Source organism: Dasypus novemcinctus, chromosome 16, assembly GCF_030445035.2.
Source record: "Dasypus novemcinctus isolate mDasNov1 chromosome 16, mDasNov1.1.hap2, whole genome shotgun sequence".
In the NCBI taxonomy this organism is placed as follows: Eukaryota; Metazoa; Chordata; class Mammalia; order Cingulata; family Dasypodidae; genus Dasypus; species Dasypus novemcinctus.
In genome coordinates, this window is record NC_080688.1 from 75,365,646 (window position 1) to 75,387,292 (window position 21,647).

At 43.0% G+C, this 21,647-nt stretch overlaps 1 protein-coding gene across 27 annotated transcripts in view; it reads left to right on the forward strand.

Annotated features, from left to right (window-relative positions):
* The window catches only part of ZNF532 (zinc finger protein 532), a 144,377-nt gene that overhangs the window by 40,473 nt on the left and 82,257 nt on the right, over positions 1-21,647 (forward strand). For 26 of the 27 annotated variants that reach the window (XR_011646003.1, XR_011646004.1, XR_011646005.1 and 23 more), the window contains one exon: positions 17,931-20,293. Coding sequence is in view for 23 of the 27 variants with exons in the window: in XM_058277811.2 (XP_058133794.1) it covers positions 17,948-20,293 (2,346 nt within the window). In the remaining 4 variants the exon portion in view is untranslated. Of the gene's footprint in view, positions 1-16,797; positions 16,819-17,930; positions 20,294-21,647 lie in introns of those variants that run through there. The other variant, XM_058277810.2, reaches the window with a different exon arrangement.

The window sequence follows — 21,647 nt, forward strand, 5'->3', positions numbered from 1 at the left end:
CTTTTCTGACGCAGGCTTTCCTCGCAGTTCTAAGCGGTTCCCCCAAACAACACCTTCCAAGCAGAGGGGAGGGAAGGGAACTCAGTTAACTGGGGGACCTGCTCTACCTAGATGGCCTTAGTTTGCTCTGCTGCCCCAGGGCCAAGACTCTGATTTACAGACACACCCCATCCCCACCCTCTCCCCATTCCCATTTGCTTAGCCAGTTCCCCAGAATTGAAAAAAGCAAAGCGAACCTATCTGATGAGACAGAATAGAAAAACCAAAACTTTGTACTTTAGTTTTTTAGATAAACACATCTAGGGCTGAGGGTCCTCTTGTCTGGGGGCATGGGCCATACTGAGTACCCTGTTGGTAGTTGTGGGGATTCATGATTTAACATGGGCAAAACTTTTAAAACAGTGCCTGGGCCCCAATAAGCTCTGCACAGTTGTTCTTCTTAAACTGTTGGTGCTCTATAATTTTGTTGCAGCATGGACTTTTTTCACTGTGTACTGGGCCATCGGTGGTAGGGTTGCCAGGTTTATAAAGCAAATAAAAAATACAGGATGCCCAGTGAAATTAGAATTTCAGATAAGCAATGTGACATACTAAAAAATTATTGGTTGTTTATCTAAAATTAAAGCTCAGCTGATGTCCTGTATTTTATCTGGCAAACCTACGAGGACCTTTTGGGCTATTTATTATTCCTTTGGTAATATCCTCTCTGTTTTCTGTGTTCTCTCTTTCTGGAACATTCTTATTAGTCAGATGTTGGACCAACTGGATTGAACTGTTAATTTTCTTGCCTTTTTTATTCAGTTATCTGGACCTCTTTTCTTGTTCTGTTTGACTTTTATTTCAGCTATAAATATTTGTAGTTTCTAAAAGTTCTTTCTTGTTCTTTGAGTGTTCCTTCTTGATAACTTCCTGTTCTTTTTCCTCCGAGGATACTAATTGTTTGCATATTTTTTCTTCTCTCACTCCTTGAGGCATCTCTGTCATCTTCCCTCCCCACCCCACCCCCCCCACCCCCGTTTTTGGTTTGTTTGTTTATTTTTCTCTTTCTGCTGGTGGCTTTTCCAAACTTCTGGTGATCTTACATAGGGATGAGGCTTAAAGAAGTTGATTGGTGGAAGTGGATTTGGCCCAATGGATAGGGCTTCCACCTACCATGTGGGAGGTCCAAGGTTCAGACCCAGGGCCTCCTGACCCAAGTGATAGCTGACCCATGCGCAGTGCTGATGGGCGCAAGGAGTGCCCTGCCACGCAGGGATGTCCCCTGCTTAGGGGAGCCCCACGCGCAAGGAGTGCACCCCATAAGGAGAGCCGCCCAGCGCAAAAGAAAGTGCAGCCTTCCCAGGAGTGGCACCGCGCACATGGAGAGCTTACACAGCAAGATGACGCAACAAAAAGAGACACAAATTCCTGGTGCTGCTGACAAGAATAGAAGCAGACACAGAAGAACACACAGTGAATGGACACAGAGAACAGACAACTGGGGTTGGGGGGACAATAGAGAAGGGGAAAGAAATAAAAATAAATCTTGGGGGAAAAAAAGTGATTGGAGACTCTGCCTGTGTATGTGGGACCTATCCTTTAGGACTTCTCTGTGATGATTTGTGTAGCTCGTCTTTTCATTGGTTTTACCCAAGTCAGTACCTGGAATTTTTGTTGCATACAAAACTCTTCTCTGCTCCTGCCTGGGGAATATACTTGGCTATTGGCATTAGGGGCTGGGATAATGGAAGACTAGTCCAGGAAGCTCCTGCTCCTCTTGTTCTTCCTTACACACCTGGCGTGGAGCCTCTGAATCCAGTATTTTCCTTCCCTGGCTGTCCCAGGTCGCAGAGGCTCGGGATTTTACAGGTTCTGTGTAGACTTCTCTCCATTCCCCATTTTCAGGCCCACCCCTATTTCTTCCTTCCATACTTGGCATCTCCTTTGCTGACTCTGAGGCCTGAGCTGTTCTCAAGTTCGCTGGGACCTCCTTCATCCCAGTGGCAGCCTCAGGTAAGACCCTAGGATGTTACCTCCTTGACTGCTGACTCAGTAGCAAAGCTACATCCTCTTCCTCCTCACAACTTCATTGATATCTCCTCAGCTTTCTCCTCCATCCCCTCCGTCCTTATCATTGTGAGTGTATACTGGCTCAGTTTTGGTAACAACTTTGAGAAATAAGTCCATACCATATAGCTCACCCATTTAAAGTGGCCATTCAGTGTTTTTTATTTTGTTTTTTTGTTTTTAGTATATTCATACAGTTTATGCAGCCATCACCAAAATCAATTAAAAACATTTTTGAAAAATTAAAACAGTTGTAGGTTTACAAAAACATTATGCAGGAAGTACATAGCTCCTCTATACCTCACTTCTCATAGGCAGAGTTTTCCCTATTAACATTTTGCATTAGTGTGGTACTTTTGTTACAATTCATGAAACAGTGCTTTTACAATGACGCTATTTACTTCAACACAACTCAACACATTGGGTTGAGTTATATGTATTTTGTGTGTATTTTGTACACACAAAATATATGTATAAATGTGTGTATTTTGTACACAAAATATATGTATTTTGTATTATTCACATGGGGGTGGATAACTTATATACAACCTAAAATATCCCCCCTTTTTACTTTCTGACTAGTATTAATTACATTCACAGAGTTCTGTCTTTATCACCATCATCCATTGTCAAAACTTTCTATCACCCCAAACAGAAACTCCTTACCAATTAAATGTTAACACCCCATTCCCCTCCTCCTCTTAGCCCCTGTGAACATCAGTGTGCAATTATCCCTTCAAGTCCCTGCTTTCATTTCTTTAAGGTATATACCTAGAGATGGGGTTGCCTGGTCATATGTCAATTCTGCACTAAATTTTTTTTTTTAAGATTTATTTTTATTTATTTATTCTCCCCCCCTTGTTTGAGGTTGCCCTTTGTTCTCTGTGTCCGTTCCTGTGTGCCCTATGTGTCTGCTCATCTTCTCTTTATGAGGCACCTGGAACCAAATCTGTGGGAGAGAGGCACTCAATCACTTGAGCCATCTCAGCTCCCTGGTTTGTTGTGTCTCTCATTGTCTTTTCTCTTGTGTCTCTTTGTTTTGCATCATCTTGTTGCATCAGCTCGCCGCGTCTGCCTGTGGGGCCAGCTCACTTTCTCCAGGAGGCACCAGGAACTGAACACGGGACCTCCCATGTGGTAGAAGGAAGCTCAATTGCTTGAGCCACATCTGCTTCCCCATATATTGGAGTTTTAATCTTCATTTCCCTGGTGGCTAATGACTTCGAGTATCTTTTCATGTGCTTTTTGGCCATTTGTGTATCTTCTTAGGAGAAATGTCTCTTCAGGTCTTGTTTTTTTTTTTTAAAGATTTATTTTTTTATTTTATTTCTCTTCCCTTCCCCCTGGCCCCAGTTGTCTGTTCTCTGTGTCTGTTTGCTGTGTGTTTTTTGTCCACTTCTGTTGTTGTCAGCAGCACGGGAATCTGTGTTTCTTTTTGTTGCGTCATCTTGTTGTGTCAGCTCTCCTTGTGTGCGGCGCCATTCCTGGGCAGGCTGAACTTTCTTTCACACTGGGCGGCTCTCCTTACAGGGCGCACTCCTTGTGCGGGGGACACCCTGCATGGCATAGCACTCCTTGCGCGTATCAGCACTGCGCATGGGCCAGCTCCACATGGGTTAAGGAGGCCTGGGGTTTGAACTGTGGTCCTCCCATATGATAGACGGATGCCCTAACCACTGGGCCAAGTCCGCTTCCCTCTTCAGGTCTTTTTACCATTTTTTAATTGGGTTGTGTGTCTTTTTGTTGTTGAGTCTTTATAAATTTTGCGTATTAAACCCTTATCAGATACATGGTTTTTAACTGTTTTCTTCCATTCTATAGGTTGTCTTTTTACTTTCTTAATAAAGTCCTTTGCACAAAAAAATTTTTTTTTTTAAGATTTTATTTATTTATTTAATTCCTCCCCCTCCCCCGGTTGTCTGTTCTCTTTGTCTCTTTGCTGCGTCTTGTTTCTTTGTCCACTTCTGTTGTCGTCAGCGGCACGGGAAGTGTGGGCAGCGCCATTCCTGGGTAGGCTGAACTTTCTTTCGCGCTGGGCAGCTCTCCTGACGGACGCACTCCTTGCGCGGGGGACACCCCTGCGTGGCACGGCACTCCTTGCGCGCATCAGCACTGCGCATGGGCCAGCTCCACACGGGTCAAGGAGGCCCGGGGTCTGAACTGCGGACCTCCCATGTGGCAGACAGACGCCCCAACCACTGGGCCAAGTCCGTTTCCCACAAAATTTTTAATTCCAATGTAATCCTATTTATCTATTCTTCTTTTATCACTTATGATTTTGCTATAAAATCTAAGAAACCATTGCCTAATACAAGGTCCTGAAGCTGTTTTCCGTGTTTTCTTCTAAGAGTTTTATTGTCTTGGTTCTTATGTTTAGATCTTGTATACGGTGTGAGATAGGGGTTCCCCTTCATTCTTTTGCATATGGGTATTCAGTTTTCCCAGCATCATTTCTTCAAGAGATTGTTCTTTCCCAATTGAGTGGATTTGGCGTCTTGTGAGTGATTCGCCCGTCAGCCTCTGATTCTTACGGAGGATAACATCTCAGCTGATGGGTTCTGTGTGTGACAGGGTGGACTCCTGACCAGATAGCTGCCACCTCACTTCTTTTCTTCTCTTGCTCAATTCTAGAGTCTCTGGGATTAGGAAGGCTAATGATCAGATCATCTCCAACTACTCTCCAGAATGTGGTCCTGATTGCTGGGACAGATAGATCTCCTGCCTGTGGTAGGGGGATGAAAAGAGTAGAAGCAGTCCTTGAAATTCTGTCACCATTGGTCACTTGTTTGAATTTTACACTTACTGTTTTCCAGTGTTTGATTATGACAAGGCTCCCTCTAAATATCTAAGCATCAGTAGTCCCTCTCAGTATTCTCAGGGCTGGATGTATGCTGTTACCATCTTTTTCAGGTAGAAAATTTTCTGGCACAAAAAAGCCAGAGAACACAGAATGCATGGGCAGTTAGGGATGTAATGCTCTCCCCTTGCATCTGTGTGGTGGAGCTGGAGGTTAGGTGCTCACTCCCATCATGGTGGATTGTCCATGGAAACTAACTTATTTTACATAACTCTATAGATGGGATTTTTACGCCTTTGCTTTTAGTTAAGTGATAAGAACGTAGATGAATACTTTATTTATGGAGAAGCAGAAAAAAATAAATAAGATTCATTTTCTTCCTCTGTGCATTCATTCATCATTGAACAAGAGTTTCTTTTACAGCTAGTAAGCAAACCATATGGGAAAAATTTTAAACTTTCTTACAATCAGTAATATGAATATGACGTTAGGTCAAGATGCACTAAAAGGAACTCATGCATTGCTAGCAGCAGTAAAAATTGGTGGGAAATCATTTTTGCATTGGGTATTCATGGATCAGAAAAGACGATGTTGTCAGATCAAAATCTGGGAATTACTGCATCCTTTTGGGAGATTTTTAATACTGATTAGCATAATAAAGCCTGTCCTGCCTGAAAGAAATCTGTTTAGCTCAAAAATTTAGCTATGTATTTTCAGGTTTTCCTTTGTGAAAGAGCTAATACCCTGCAGAATTAATATCTGTATTTCATAGTTTGTGAAATGCTACTGGGTGATATTTTTTTAAAAAACAAATCAATTTTTTTCATACATATTAATAAAGCATGTAGTTCATCCAGAGTATACAGTCAGAGATATTTGGTATAATGAAATAGTTTTGTATTCATCACTTCAATCATTAGAGCATTTTCATTATTGTAATAATAATAATAAAAAACAGATAATCAAGAAAATGCTTTACCTCTCAGTCTACCTGCAGTGTATAGCTGCTGTTTCTGGCTATTTTTGCACAATTATTTCTTTATTTATTAAGCAGTTTTATTGAGATACATGCACATGCCATATGATCCATCCAAAGTGTATAATCCCTGGTTTCTAGTACAGTCACAATGTTGTGCATTTATCACCACCTAAAATTTTAGAACAGTCTCGTTATTCTAAAAAGAAAAACTCCACACCCCTTAGCAGTCCTTCCACAGCCCTACATAACCACTGATCTGATTTCATCTTTATAAATTGATTTGTGCTTACATTTTATATAAATGGAATCATACAATATGTTGTACTTTGTGTCTGCTTTCTTTCACTTAGCATGTTTTGTCTGATATTAGCATCTTGAAGTATTAACAGTGTTCAGTTTCAAAGAAAAATGGTCTTAACTCCTCTGCAGTTTTACCTGTATTCATATTTCATACACGATTTGACTATGAGTATATAGTTCCATCATTTTTTAGCTTTCTTTGTAGTAATATACATGGCCTTAGACTTTTCCTTTAATCATATCCACATAATAGTACTGTTGTTTACAGACATTATGTTGGGCTTTCACCTTTTCTGTTCATTTCCAGAGATTAACACACATCTTTTTTTATTAGTTTTGCACAAGTTAACCCTCAGCTTTCCATTCTCTGACCTGATTCTATTTTCTGGTGACCCATATTAACTCCATGAGCTTACACAATATATTTAGTTCATAGTAATGCAGTTATACAGTATTTGTCCTTTTGTGTCTGGCTTGCTTCACTCAACACACTGTTCATCCATGTTGTCATAAGCTTTATAACTTCATTTCTTCTTCAGCTGCATGATATTCCATTGTGTGAATACACCACAGTTTGTTCATTCATTCATTAGCTGACGGTCCCCTGAGTTGTTTGCAACTTTTGGCAATTGTGAATAATGCCACTATGAACATCGGTGTACAGATATCTGTTTGTGTCTGTAGCAATTTGATATAGTTATGAATTCCAAAAATAGATATTGGATTATGTTTGTAAACTGGTCTGTACCTGGGCATGATTAAATTATGATTAGGGCTTTGATTGGGCCATGCCAGTAGGGTGTTGAGTCCCCGTCCCTTGGTGGGTGGGAACTCACAGATAAAAGGCATGGCAAAGGACAGAGTTGGGGGCTTTTTGATGTTGGAGTTTGATGGTGATGTATTAAGCTGGAGCCCCGGAAAGTAAGCATACAGACAAAGGAGAAGCAAGCCCCGGGAAGGGAGGAACCCATGAGATGTTGACATCTGAACCCTCGCAGACGTCAGCAGCCATCTTGCTCCATCAAGTGAAAATAGACTTTGGTGAGAGAAGTAACTTATGCTTTCTGGCCTGGTATCTGTAAGTTCCTACCCCGAATAAATATCCTTTATAAAAGCCAACAGGCTTCTGGTATTTTGCATCAGTACCCCTTTGGCTGACTAATACAGTGTCACTACTCTCAGTTCTTCTGGGTATATATATACCCAGTAATGATATTGCCAGGTCACATGGAAAATATATATTCAACTTCTTTAAGAGTTGCCAAACAGTCCTCCACAGTGGCTGTACCATTCTACATTCCCACCGACAGTGAATAAGTTTTCCTATCTCTCCACATCCTCTCCAACACTTGTAGGTCTGTCTTTTTAATAGTGGCCATTTTGGTAGGTGTGAAATTGATAACTTATTGTAGTTTTTTTTTCCCTCCTGCCCCGCTGGTCTTGCTATCTGTGTCAATTCTCTATGTGATGTTCTGTATTTTTTCTCTTTTTGTCTTCTCTTCCCGTCTGTCTCCTCTAGAATTCACAGGGATTCGATCCTGGGGACCTCTGATGTGGAGAGAGGTTCCCTGTCAGTTGCGCCACTTCAGTTCCTGGTCTCTGCTGCACTTCACTTGACTCTCCCTTTGTCTCTCTTTGTTGTGTCATCATCTTGCTGTTTGACTCACTTGCACAGGCACTCACTCAGCACGCGGGCACTCATGTGGGCTCTTGGCTTGGTGCGCAGCCACATGGCTCACTGCATGGCTACCCATGCGGGGACTCAGCTCGCCACACAGGCACTTGGCTCACTGCACGGGCACTGGCTCATTGCACTGGCATGCTTGCTTTTTCTTTTTCAGCAGGAGGCCCTAGCGATTGAACCTGGGTCCTCTCATATGGTAGGCAGAGGCCTTGTCACTCGAGCCATATCTGCTTCCCTCATTGTAGTTTTGATTTGTGTTTACCTAATTGCTGGTGACGTTGAACATTGTTTCATGTGTTTTTTTTGCCCTTTGTATTTATTTTTTGGACAAATATCTATTCAGATCTTTTGCCTGTTTTTCAGTCAGGTCATTTGCCTTTTTATTGTTGAGTTGTAGCATACTTGCTGGTTGTTAATGTTTTTCCAGAGAAGATGACTGTCATTGACAAAAAGTAGGCAGGACTTATTAGGAGGAACAGGTTTATGTGTATTGGAAGCCAAGTGAAATATAAAATTGACAGTTGGACTTGCTCTTACGGTAGGATTTGGACTGGATGTCGAAGGCTGTGAGTTCTCTGTGAGTGACTGCTGTGGCTGTGGAGGATGCTGAGGTTGCCTTTGAACAAAGGTCGATGAAGACTGAGAGACCAAGGGGTGTTGGCAAGGAGAGAAGGAAGAGCTGGTGTGCCAGGAGAAGCTAGGCGGGCTCTCAAGGACTGCAGGAGTCATGGGAAGAAAGGACGACTGAAAGTGAGATGCTAGAGAAAGGTCAGGGACAAGAAGAGGTGCACAAGGACAGAGCACGGGAATGAACTGCTTTGGGGGTGTTGTCTATCTGCGAGTCACTTTATTTTATTTAGTAGCTATACACCACTGAATGACAGCCTTTATTAAGGGAGGAAAGGAGGAAGCGGATGTGGCTCAACCAACTGGGGTCCCGTCTACCATATCGGAGGTCCAGGGTTCAATGCCCAGGGCCTCCTGGTGAGGGCAAGCTGGCCTGTGCAGCAGGCTGGCCCATGCGGGAACGTGGCCTCACGCAGTACTGCTGGCCCATGTGGACAGCTGGTGCAGCAAGATGACACAACAAGAGACACAGAGGAGAGAAAATAAGAAGGCGTAGCAGAACAGGGGAGCTGAGGTGGCGCAAGAGAGTCATTACCTCTCCCCCACTCCAGAAGGCCCCAGGTTAGTTCCTGGAATCACCTAATGAGAATACAGGCAGACACAGAAGAACACACAGTGAAGGTATGCAGAGAGCAGACAACAGGGGGACTTGGGGGGTGGGGGGGGGAATAAATAAATCTTCAGAGAAAAAAAAAGGGAGGAAAGGGCTCCCCAGCGAGGGTGAGTGACCATGTCAGTCACCAGCTGGGAGTTAATAGTGCAGAGGGAACTTGCCCTCTTTTACTGTATCACATAACCTGTTTTTTACTTTTTATTTTGAGTTAATTTTAGGTTATAGAAAAGTTTCAAAACAGTATAGAGCATTTCCATATATCCTGTATCCTGATTTCCCTAAGGTTAACATCTTGAATAATTATAACACAATTATGAGAACTGAAAAATTACCATTGGTACAATACTATGAACGAGACTTCAGACTTGATTCAGATTTAGCAGTTTTTCTAACTGGAGGAAAGGATTTGAACACAGTTCCTTTTGTCTCTAGCCTTGCAGTATACAGTTTCCATTTCGTTTCCGACAGTTACTTAGGTTAGTTCTTGTCTGCACCACCCCCTTCAGTGTGGTCATGCCATTTATTTGTAGTACAGGTAGGTTCTTTGTTAGTTTCTTTTTTTAAGTTTGGGACCTCCCCCCCCCCCATACTCCCTGTATTTTATTTTTTAAATTTACATACAGCAGAATTCACTCATTTTGGTGCACAGTTCTCTGGGTTTTGACAGATGCACAGCAGCTTGTATCCACCCTCACACCGTGGTCCAGAGCCATTTCACCCTTCCCTGCAGCAGCCTCCCCGGGTTTCCGTGGGGTGGTTTGCAAGGGCCTGGCAAGGTTTTGTGAGACAGGAACAGGATTTGCCCCAGCCTTGGAGAACTCACGCTGGGAGGGCAGCCTGAAAGGAAGAGGCACCCGAGGGCAACTTGGGCAAGACCTCGTTCCTTGAGCAGGTAGTGGTGATGGGAGAGAGGCGCAAACTCAGGGGCTTCCGCCTGGAAAAACCAAGTGTGCAGGGACAGAGACGTGAAGGAAGGACCCTGGCGAGGAGAGTGCCTGCGGGATGGCTTTTAATTTTTACGTTAACTGCAGAAAGAAAACTGGGTGGGGCAGGTAAGGCGAGAAATTTCATAAACAGCCTCTCCAGCAGGTTGAGAGTTAAGGGAAAACAAAGGATTGCCAAGCTAAGTGACACTGAGGAACCACTGGAGGGAAAGAGCAGGCTTCCTGCAGTCGGCATGAGCATGACCGTGGCATGACTTTCTCTAGCGGTTCTCTTGGCAGTGCTCTTGGAACCTGAGTGGAATAAGCAAAGGAGTTCTTTATTGCTGAGGTTTCATTTTGACCCTCCAAGTACTCAGAGCTAGGGAGGTGACCTTCCTCGGAGAGTGTGGCCTGAGAAATAGGCCAAGAACTAGCAGCTGAGGTTTCAGAAAAGGCAGAGATTTGTAGGGACTGTTTGCCTAGGGGGAGGGGACCTTGTTTTGTCTTCTGAAAGGCTGGGAGAGAATGGGTGGGTGGGAGAGTGAAGGGGAGGGAGAGGAGACCTCTGTGTAACCTTGAGGGTAAAGCAGGAAGTAACTGCCCTGCCCGGAAGGGCTGGTGCTGGTTTTATTCTAGTGTTTCCTAAGGTTGTGTCCTGATTAATGGCGGTAGTGACTCTTTGTTTATGTTTGCAGAAGCAGTTTGAACAGTCACGTTGTTTATATTTCAAATCAGGAATATTAGGTATCAATTGAAGAGAAGAACACATTACCCTGGCCAGAGCATTTGTATATTGATAATTGATTCCATCAGGAGTTAGAGAAACAAGTCAGTACTCAATATGATTCTGCATAGTGGCAACTATATTTGCCAATTTCTAGTGAACTGATACTGAAATAACAAAACCTATATTCTGTGCTTTCACCCTATGTATGAACTGTCTTTTGCACATTGTGTGTTACCCTGGTGTAGGTTGTTGAGAAAATGAAGTTGTTCTACCCTAAGTGTGCAACGTAGGGTGAGAGGGCAGAGAGGTCACGGAGGGGCAGCTGGATGGCCCCATGCGGGGGACGAAGGTGAGATGGTTTGATTTATTTCTTTCCCAGGTTGGTTTGTCACATCTATTCCCTGTGGCTAGAAAGTAAGCTTTAGATCTATAAGACATTTTGGTCTATTCTAGGTTCACTCAGGATCTAGTTAGTTTGGAGGATGAAGATGAAAATGGAGGATGAAGATGAAAAGGAAAACTCTTCCTTGGCTTATTGTCACTTGCATAGAGCCTTCAGCTGGCATGAAATTCATAAGCGATTCCATAGCTCCTTTTATTATTGTTTATTTTTCCTCAAAGCTGTACACACTTAGACATTCATATGTATAAAATGTATGTATCTCTGTGTGTTTGTTACTACTGTCTGCTAACTTTGGGGCCAGCTCTGACCTACCCCAGCCCTTCCTGGAGAGGACCGGGGAGGGGAGATTTCTTAACAGTTGTTCCAGGCATGCAGCTGATAAGATGACTGTTTTAGACTTGGCCACAAAACTCTGATATCCATTCCCATCTGGTTTAGGGAAAGTGAAGACGCAAGAGGGAGAGACCTGAGTAACTGAACCATCTTGCTATTTGGAATGGAATTGCAGTGAGAAGATATTTTCCCCTGATAAATGATTCAGATTGAAGTGGGGTGAAAGCAGGTGGTCATTTGGGGAAAGAGGGGAGATGTGACCTCCCTGTTTTTGGTTGAAGAGATGTAATGATGAGAAGGCATTGGTGGTGTCTAAACGTTTGCATAATGATAACGGGAAAAGGAATTTGAATGCCAGAGGCCAAGAGAAACAAATTCCTGTTTGTTTTCTCAAAGACCTAAAAACTGGGGCTGCTAGATTATTTTCTCTGAGGAACAAATTAAATTTGAAAAATTGCATGATAACATGTTACAAGAATATTTATATATGTGAAGGAATGATAATTAAAAATGCATTAGAGGAAGAGCATGCAGCTCGAGCAGTTGAGTACCCACCTCCCACATGGGAGGACCCATTTTTAGTTCCTAGTGCCTCTTGAAAAATACAGAAGCAAACAGCAAGCAAAACAAATGAGAAAACCAACTCAGGAAAGCTATTTTTTTTTTTAAGATTTATTTATTTATTTAATCCCCCCCTCCACTGGTTGTCTGTTCTCTGTGTCTATTTGCTGCATCTTGTTTCTTTGTCCACGTCTGTTGTCGTCAGCGGCATGGGAAGTGTGGGTGGCGCCATTCCTGGGCAGGCTGCACTTACTTTTGCGCTGGGCGGCTCTCCTTACGGGGCGCACTCCTTGCGCGTGGGGCTCCCCTACGCGGGGGACACCCTTGCGTGGCACGGCACGGCACTCCTTGTGTATCAGCACTGCACGTGGGCCAGCTCCACACGGGTCAAGGAGGCCCGGGGTTTGAACCGCGGACCTCCCATGTGGTAGACGGACGCCCTAACCACTGGGCCAAGTCCGTTTCCCAAGGAAAGCTATTGTAGCACCCACTTCACATATACAAGGTCCTAGGTTCAGTTCCTGGCCCTCAGTACCTCAAAAAAAAAAAAAAAAAAAAAAAAAAGGCATTAAAAGCATTAGATCCAGTATACTGTTGTTATTTCTTTAAAAATTCATTGGAACCAAAAAAGATAAAGGACTTGAATGTTCAGATATTTCTAGAAAATAGGGACAAGAAGTCCCCAAATAGAATAACAGACCTTGTTTTATTACTTTTATGAAGTTTTTATTGTACTGTCAAGATAGTTAATAGACTTTGCTTTGTTTTTCATTAAGTAGGATCATTATGATTTAGAGTTTGTTGGTTTTCATTAAGGAAAATGTGGATTTCCCAACTTAAGTGCCAGAGGCTGGTGGGTTTTTCACTGGTCAGCTTAACTTTGCATCCTCCTGCTTTGTCAGCATCTTGGAGCCAGAACTGTGGCTAGATCTAGGTGTATTTTTCTGTTAGGGGGATCATTTGAAGGTGAAATTCAAGGTTAGGTTATGCCTGAGCCTTTCACACTGACATTCGCTTCTTGGAAATTGGGAATCAGCTCCCAACTATGAAGAATAGTTTTTTATTGCAAAGTATAAGAAATAATTAAAGGGCGAATAGGTTTTTCTTATGATTTGATATTTACCTTCTGCCAACAAAAATGAAATAGCTTTCTATAATTTTCTAAAGCTTTGGAGGGAAAGGAAAAACATTTCAATTCTGGGTCTTATGTGAGAATAAAGCAATCATGGAACAGACCTAGCTCCCCCAATATCCTTTTTCTCTGTAAACAGGCCTAGCGATTTCCCCCCCATTTTCAGTGTTTTGGGGTAAAAGGATATTATGCATGTTTTTAATGAATTATAGGTTATTTATGTATGGTTAAGTTTAAACTAAAAGACTACTAGTACCTTTGAAGGAAGATATACAGTAAATGAAAGCCAAGTTTTTATAAGCTAAAACTACTTCTGTTTGAAAATTAAACTGTTGAAGGAAAAGTTAAAAAATGAGATCATTTTATAGCATCCTTTAAAAGAGAAGCCTGAGATTTATTTTCGTAATGTTTTTAAGCAAATCAATCTATTTTTAAGACAGCAGTTCTTAAAAATTGGGGTGAATAATGAAAACTTTCAGACATGACAGTATCTCTTTGTATTAGCTATAACCAAGAAATGAAGTGGGAGTTAAACATTTTTCTCCCCAAGTGGGAAGTTTGAACTTGCCTTTCATAATGTGGGAAGGAAAAGGATAATAGGACAGTATAATTGTGGGTATGAAAAACATTTCTATAAACCAAAAAGGAAGTGTGAAGTTACAGAGAGTGGTGTTTGTTACATTAACTCTCCAGCCCCAGACAAGTGTGTCTTCCTGCTGCAGGAATCTTCTGTTTCAGGCAGTGCGAGTCGCTTTCGTGCCTGGCATGGCCGTCCACTTACAGTCAGGATTCCTGCAGGTGCGCTCAGATGGCTGACTCTCACTTCTCTAAACCGCTGGCAATTCACTCAGAATGTCCCATGATTTTAGCTCTAGGGTCACCTTCTTGTCCAAGAGAAGAATGTAAATCTTGGGTAGAACAATAGAATGGGGAGTGTACTTACCAAATCCAATGGATGTGTCATGATGATGGGAACTAGTGTTGTTGGGGGGGGGGAGAGGGGGGGTGGGGGGGTGGGGTTGAATGGGACCTCACATATATATTTTTAATGTAATATTATTACAAAGTCAATAAAAAATAAAAAAATTAAAAAAAAAAAAAAAAGAAAAAAAAATACATACAACAGAAATCCAAAAAAAAAAAAAAAAGAATGGGGAGTGGATTGTCGGGAGAGTCCTCCAGAGAAAGAGCTGCTCGTGCCAGTGGACCGTTTTCTCAGGCCCTGAAAACTTGGCTGGCTCGGAGCTTCGTCTCTGGGGCTTGCAGGCCTTAATGCTGCCTTAGTTGAGCAGATAGGAAGAGGTATGAATAGTGTGATGGATGACAAGCTGTTGTTTACTAAGCTATTTAATGGTGCTCCTGCCGCTGTGTGCATGTGCTTGCTTAAACTGGGCAGACGGGAGGAGGGCAATAAAAATCATGTATGGTCTTCCAAGTACTCATGAAAATATGACAGTTCCCAGTGCTGATCTGAACTGCCAGTTGCTCACTGAGTTTTGTTTCAGGGGCTGGCCTTTTATCATTTCCTGTGGTTGTATGTCCTGGGCCTGTCGTCCGCTGAACATTTGAACTGTCTCTGAGCTCTTTTTGTCCCTTACCTGACTGCCCTCTGGTATGAACGGTGTGGCCCAAGGTCTTTTTGCTCAGAATGTCTTTTGGTCTTTTGCTCACCAAAATTGTAAGGAGAAGGCACATGACATGAGTTGTGTGTGGCCTTTTAAAGGATGAGAGGTGTGCCTCGAACAGGGGGGACTGGGCAGAGCTTAGCTGCCACATGGCCACTTCTGGACCTGGGTCCAAGCTGTGGAGAAGTAGTGGTATTATAAAAACAACCTTTCAGGCCCCTTTCAGTCCCAGTGGTAGGGGTGAGGGATAAGTAGTTCATGATTCTGTGTCTTGTATTTCTTAAAAACAGTGATGGACAAACTTGCATCAAAATTTGGTTGACAAAGATAGATCATAGGACTGCTTTGCTGATGGAAGCTTTACTATGAATATTCAGTGTACAACTGCAATATGATGATTAAAAATGAAAGTGGTGACATTTCAGGGATTATTCCTAAGCAGGGGTTCTTAAGTGGAAATACTATCTGACAGATGGACTTTTTATTCCCCAACGTTTGCAGTTTAAATATTTGGTTTCATTAAAAAAAATCACAATCACAAACTTTCATTTTCACAGACATATCACATCACTGTCTGGTTAGACATGTTCATCTTTGTTTCCTGTTCCTTTAATCTTGGCTGTAGTTTGATCCTGGGTGTACAGCATTCCCTGTCTTGAATGACAGGAACCCATTTGAAGGACTCATGGCAACAAGAATTTTCTCTAGGCCAAATAAGCCATCCAGAGAAGACGACATGGGACTTCTTTAGCTCTGTATTGACGGAGACAAATTTAAGTAAAAGGCAGTGAGTGTATTCTAAGGCTCCCTTTGAACCTTAAGTTTATTTCATGTTCAGCAGTTAATTTTTCCCAACCAAATTCCTAAAAGTGCTTGGATGTGTCCACAGTGTGAGTTACTGTGTTGAGAGTGCCGTGGTAGTAGCTGATAATGGATTTGTGGTTTATATTTGTTTGCATAGGTATGTGTGTTCTCTCCCCAGTAGAAATTCTGCCTTGACCCAAGTGTAAGTATTCTGTATTAGAAATGCATGATCATTTACAGATTGTACAAGGAAAAAAATAATTAAATACTTGGTTAAATGTGGCACATGACTTCTCAGTGACCACTGGAGCAGATTTAAGGAGGAATACATAGTAAATTTTGAAAAAGAAAGTGCCTAGGAGTATGTATCTACAAGTCAGGCTAATTCTTCCCTTGAAGAGGGTTCCCTAAAAGCAGCTGTAACCCTATATTTCTTTCCCTCATTGGTTATTGCTTGCTTGCTGCTTCTTTCTTTTCCTATTCTCCTCTCCCTCCTTTTTTCTTCTTCCCTCTCTTTTCCCCTTTTATCTTTCCTTCACCTCTCCTCTGCCTGACTGCTTGCCTCAACTGCAGAAGGAAAGAACAGACCTAAAGAGATTCCACAACTTGCCCAGTTAAGAGCTAGTGTTTGACAGAGCTGGGTCTAGACTTGTTCTTCTGTTACACTCCAACACTCTGAGCTCTGACTTGTGGTGTGTTAGTTGTTTGGCATTTATGGTATAATGGTGAGTAAGATGTTGTCTGTTCTCCAGCACCTTACTGGCTAGTATATGAAAAGAGAAGTACGCACACGCTTTGTTTACATGCCAGAAAATAAGCCAGGCATAAGATGGAGTGCCCTTGAGGTTTTGGGAGGAAAGAGATCTCCCCTGCAGTGGAAGTTTTATCGCATCACTACATATTGCTTGTTCTGCTCAGGTGTGGTGAAGGGCCCCAAGCCCCTCATATGTGTATCTCCTTCACCTGCATTAATGGCTGTAACGGTCCATTTTCCTAAATTCTCTGTCCCTGTCCTCTCCCCCCCTTTCCAGGACTCTGGATATCAGTCTTGGCACTTCTTAATAGAATGTTCACCCTGAGCTAACCCAGATGCCAGAAAGAGCACTCTCCTCCCTGGCTCTGCCATGTCCTCCAGTTCCTGTTACACGCTGAGAGTCATTTTGGCCTTTCTCTACTGCAGCAGCACTGGGAATACTGGCTGTTAATTTAACCAGCAGAAGGAATTAGGGAGGGAGAAGGAAGGGACACTTATCTTTTCTGCCAGGTATTTCTTTCCATCATAATGAGGAAGATGAGGATTAAATAAAAATTGATGAAATCAGCTCCTTGAGAGGATGTTTTTTAAAATTCCAGGTAGAATTTTATAAACAGTAGATATTCTGTGATGGGTTTTGATACTTGTTGTTGTTTTTTTTTTCCCTCTTCTGTGCTTGAATATTAAAATCTGTAATTGGTTGTTTGATTATAAAATATTTCTTGTAATGTGGTGTCCCAGAACACATTCTAGAAGCAAATCTAATGGTGACTTTAATATTGATTTTGGTAGTGAATTTAAATGTTGTCAAGATCAAAATAATTTTGAATGTATCTTTATATGGAACAAGTATGATAGAAATCCAAAGATAAGTGACAAAATTCTCATTGCTACACCCAAAACCTGCTTTTCTCTGCCACCATAGTTTCAGTCAGCTGCATTCTGGTTAGGTAGGAGCCAGGACAGCAATACGACACAATATTTTGTGGGAATTCCTTTTGAAGCAGTAATCATAATGAATATATATATATGAATTCTACAGAATTTGAGTCACACTCTGTAGTTATGTAATAGGTACTGTTACCACCTTGCTTGTTCTTGGTAATCATCACTTTGCTAGTGTAAACCCTACAGGGCTATTTATTGCATCACCATGCACTGTTTTTTTTTTTTTTTTTTTTTTTTTTAAAGATTTATTTCTTTTATTTAATTTCCCCCCCTCCCCTGGTTGTCTGTTCTTGGTGTCTGTTTGCTGCGTCTTGTTTCTTTGTCCGCTTCTGTTGTCGTCAGCGGCACCCGCTTCTGTTGTCAGCGGCACGGGAAGTGTGGGCGGCGCCATTCCTGGGCAGGCTGCTCTTTCTTTTCACGCTGGGCGGCTCTCCTCACGGGCGCACTCCTTGCGCGTGGGGCTCCCCCACGCGGGGGACACCCTTGCGTGGCACGGCACTCCTTGCGCGCATCAGCACTGCGCATGGCCAGCTCCACACGGGTCAAGGAGGCCCGCGGTTTGAACCGCGGACCTCCCATATGGTAGACGGACGCCCTAACCACTGGGCCAAAGTCCGTTTCCCACACCATGCACTGTTAATTGCTGATGGACTTCTTTTCTTTTCATTTAACAGAACATCTGATCACGTTCATGACCATGGGGGATATGAAGACCCCAGACTTTGATGACCTCCTGGCCGCATTTGACATCCCAGATATGGTCGATCCTAAAGCAGCTATTGAGTCTGGGCACGATGACCACGAAAGCCACATCAAGCAGAACGCACATGTAGAAGACGACTCCCATACCCCATCGTCTTCCGACGTTGGCGTCAGTGTTATTGTTAAGAACGTTCGGAACCTTGATTCCTCCGAGGGCGTGGAGAAAGATGGCCATAATCCCACAGGCAATGGCTTGCACAATGGATTCCTTACAGCCTCCTCTCTGGACAGTTACAGTAAAGATGGAGCAAAGTCCTTGAAAGGAGATGTGCCTACCTCAGAGGTGACTTTAAAAGACTCAACTTTCAGCCAGTTTAGCCCTATCTCAAGTGCTGAGGAGTTTGATGACGACGAGAAAATAGAAGTGGATGACCCCCCCGACAAGGAGGAAATGCGTTCAAATTTTAGGTCAAATGTGTTGACAGGATCTGTTTCCCAACAAGACTATGACAAACTGAAGGCACTGGGAGGAGAAAATTTAAGCAAAACTGGAATATCTGCTTTAGGCAATCTAGATAAAAACAAAGTTGTTAAAAGAGAAACAGAAACAAATTCTATAAATCTGAGTGTTTATGAACCTTTCAAAGTTAGAAAAGTGGAAGACAAATTGAAGGAGAACTCTGAAAAGGTGCTTGAAAACAGGGTACTTGATGGAAAGCTGAGCTCTGAGAAGAACGACACTAACCTTGTCAGCGTTGCACAGGCAAAGACGAAGTCGTCCTCCAAGCTTTCTTCATGTATCGCTGCAATCGCGGCACTTAGTGCTAAAAAGGCTGCTTCAGACTCTTGCAGAGAACCAGTGACCAATTCAAGGGAGTCTTCTCCCTTACCGAAAGAAGTAAACGATAGTCCAAGAGCTGTTGAAAAATCTCCTGAATCCCAGAGTCTCATCGATGGGGCGAAGAAAGCATCCGTAAAGCAACCGGATAGTCCCAGGAGTGTTTCAAGTGAAAACAGCAGCAAGGGCTCGCCATCGTCTCCTGCGGGGTCCACACCAGCAATTCCCAAAGTCCGCATCAAAACCATTAAGACTTCCTCTGGGGAGATCAAGAGAACAGTGACCAGAGTATTGCCTGAAGTCGAGCTCGATTCCGGAAAAAAGCCTTCGGAGCAGGCTGCGTCCGTGATGGCTTCCGTGACATCCCTTCTGTCCTCTCCAACTTCAGCCGCTGTCCTTTCTTCGCCCCCCAGAGCACCTCTCCAGTCGGCGGTTGTCACGAATGCCGTTTCCCCCGCCGAGCTGACACCCAAGCAGGTCACTATCAAGCCTGTGGCTACTGCCTTCCTCCCAGTTTCTGCCGTGAAGACGGCAGGATCCCAAGTCATTAATTTGAAGCTCGCTAACAACACGACGGTGAAGGCCACGGTCATATCTGCTGCCTCTGTCCAGAGCGCCAGCAGTGCCATCATTAAAGCTGCCAACGCCATCCAGCAGCAAACGGTTGTGGTGCCGGCATCCAGCCTGGCCAACGCCAAACTCGTGCCAAAGACTGTGCACCTTGCCAACCTTAACCTTCTGCCTCAGGGTGCCCAGGCCACCTCGGAACTCCGCCAAGTGCTAACCAAACCTCAGCAGCAAATAAAGCAGGCAATAATCAACGCAGCAGCCTCGCAGCCACCCAAAAAGGTGTCCCGAGTCCAGGTGGTGTCCTCCCTGCAGAGTTCTGTGGTGGAAGCTTTCAACAAGGTGCTGAGTAGTGTCAATCCAGTCCCAGTTTACATCCCAAACCTCAGTCCTCCTGCTAACGCAGGCATCACGCTACCGACTCGTGGTTATAAGTGCTTGGAATGTGGCGACTCCTTTGCTCTCGAAAAGAGTCTCACCCAACACTACGACAGGCGTAGCGTGCGCATCGAAGTAACGTGTAACCATTGTACGAAGAACTTAGTTTTTTACAACAAGTGCAGTCTCCTTTCCCATGCTCGTGGGCATAAGGAGAAAGGAGTTGTCATGCAGTGCTCCCACTTAATTCTAAAGCCAGTCCCAGCAGATCAGATGATCGTTTCTTCATCTGGCAATACTTCTGCTTCATCTTCCACTCTTCAGAGCTCTGCAGGAGCTGGCACACACACTGTAACAAAAATTCAGTCTGGCATAACCGGGACAGTCATTTCTGCTCCTTCAAGCACACCCATCATTCCAGCCATGCCTCTAGATGAAGACCCGTCCAAACTCTGTAGACATAGTCTAAAGTGCTTGGAGTGCAACGAAGTTTTCCAGGATGAGACCTCACTTGCTACACACTTCCAGCAGGCTGCAGATACGAGTGGACAAGTAGAGTATCATTTAAATTTTGGTATTTCAGTGATGAGTCTGACGATATGAGTGCTCTATTAAGATGTCTTTGATTTTAGGGGTGGGCACCCAGTTCAATGGAGGTATGTGTGAGTGTGCACGTGTGCATGTGTGTGTGTGCATGGGTGTGTGTGTCTATGCACAACATGTGAAAGAGGATGGTTTTCATAGAACAGAAGCAGTGTTGAAACATGAGTCTTATTTAATAAAACAATTTTCTGGAAGAGAATTCTTTTAGATAGGAACCGTATGTATTAGTTGAATACTTGCTGGAAACTTAGATTCAGGGAAAGTAAAGGAGTTCTCAGCTATTCTGTCATTGGAATATGTGTAGGTAGTCTGAGATTTAGTTAATTATAATGTCATCCCATTGTATGAAATGTTCAAGTCAGGCTGTATCATCAGAGTTCCCGAGTTATTAGTGACAATCTTGGGATTTAAAAAAAAAGTATAATTATTGAAATGTCTTTTATAGTTAAATACACCTATTTGGTACCCCTTTCATGATGCATCTGCTTAAGATGATGGCCAAGAAGTCTATTATTCTTTACTGTAATGAATTTAGGCAAATCTTTCTCCATTTAAATAACATGCTTTTATGTTTGCAGATTTTGCTTTGCTTTGTTTTCTTTGCTAACGAATTGGCAGATTGATTTTGGTGACGTACATTTTACAGTGGGCAGCAGCCCTTTAACACTTGGTTCTTTCCACGAGGCAGCTTTTGGTAAATGTGTTTTACAAACGTGTGATGCTTATCTGGAAGTAACTGGACGTGTTGAGGGTAACACATTCAAGGGGAACCACATGATTTATCCAAACCAGGAAACTTTGGAATTGAAAGGAACACACACACACACACACACATACAAGAAAAGGGGCACTAGTTGGAGGACATGGCTCTGGTTCTCAAACCTAGTTTATAATGACCATGGATTTTGTTTATTAGGAGGTTTATGCTCTGCTGCAGAAGAATAGAATTGTCTTGGAAATTAATTACTCACTGGCAGCTCCTCAGTTAACATCTTGGTGGGATTTTGTGTTTAGGGAGCAAAAGATAAAGAATACATAAATAATTTTTTCCTTTCGATTTTCAGTTTAGTGGAAATGGAATTGATAGAGTTTTGACAACATTCTTGAAGCTTTTGGGTGTTAAATGTTTCATTGGCTCAGAGAGTAAAGCACTCAGAAGAGTAAAACAGCTAAATAGTTCAAGACAGCAGGGATTGATGTAGCTCTTTTAGCATATTGTCGTGATAATGCCTGCGTTTTATCTATCTGGGTCCTCTCTTGTCACACTTCATCAAAGGGCAGTATTTCTCTTCATTTAAAAGGA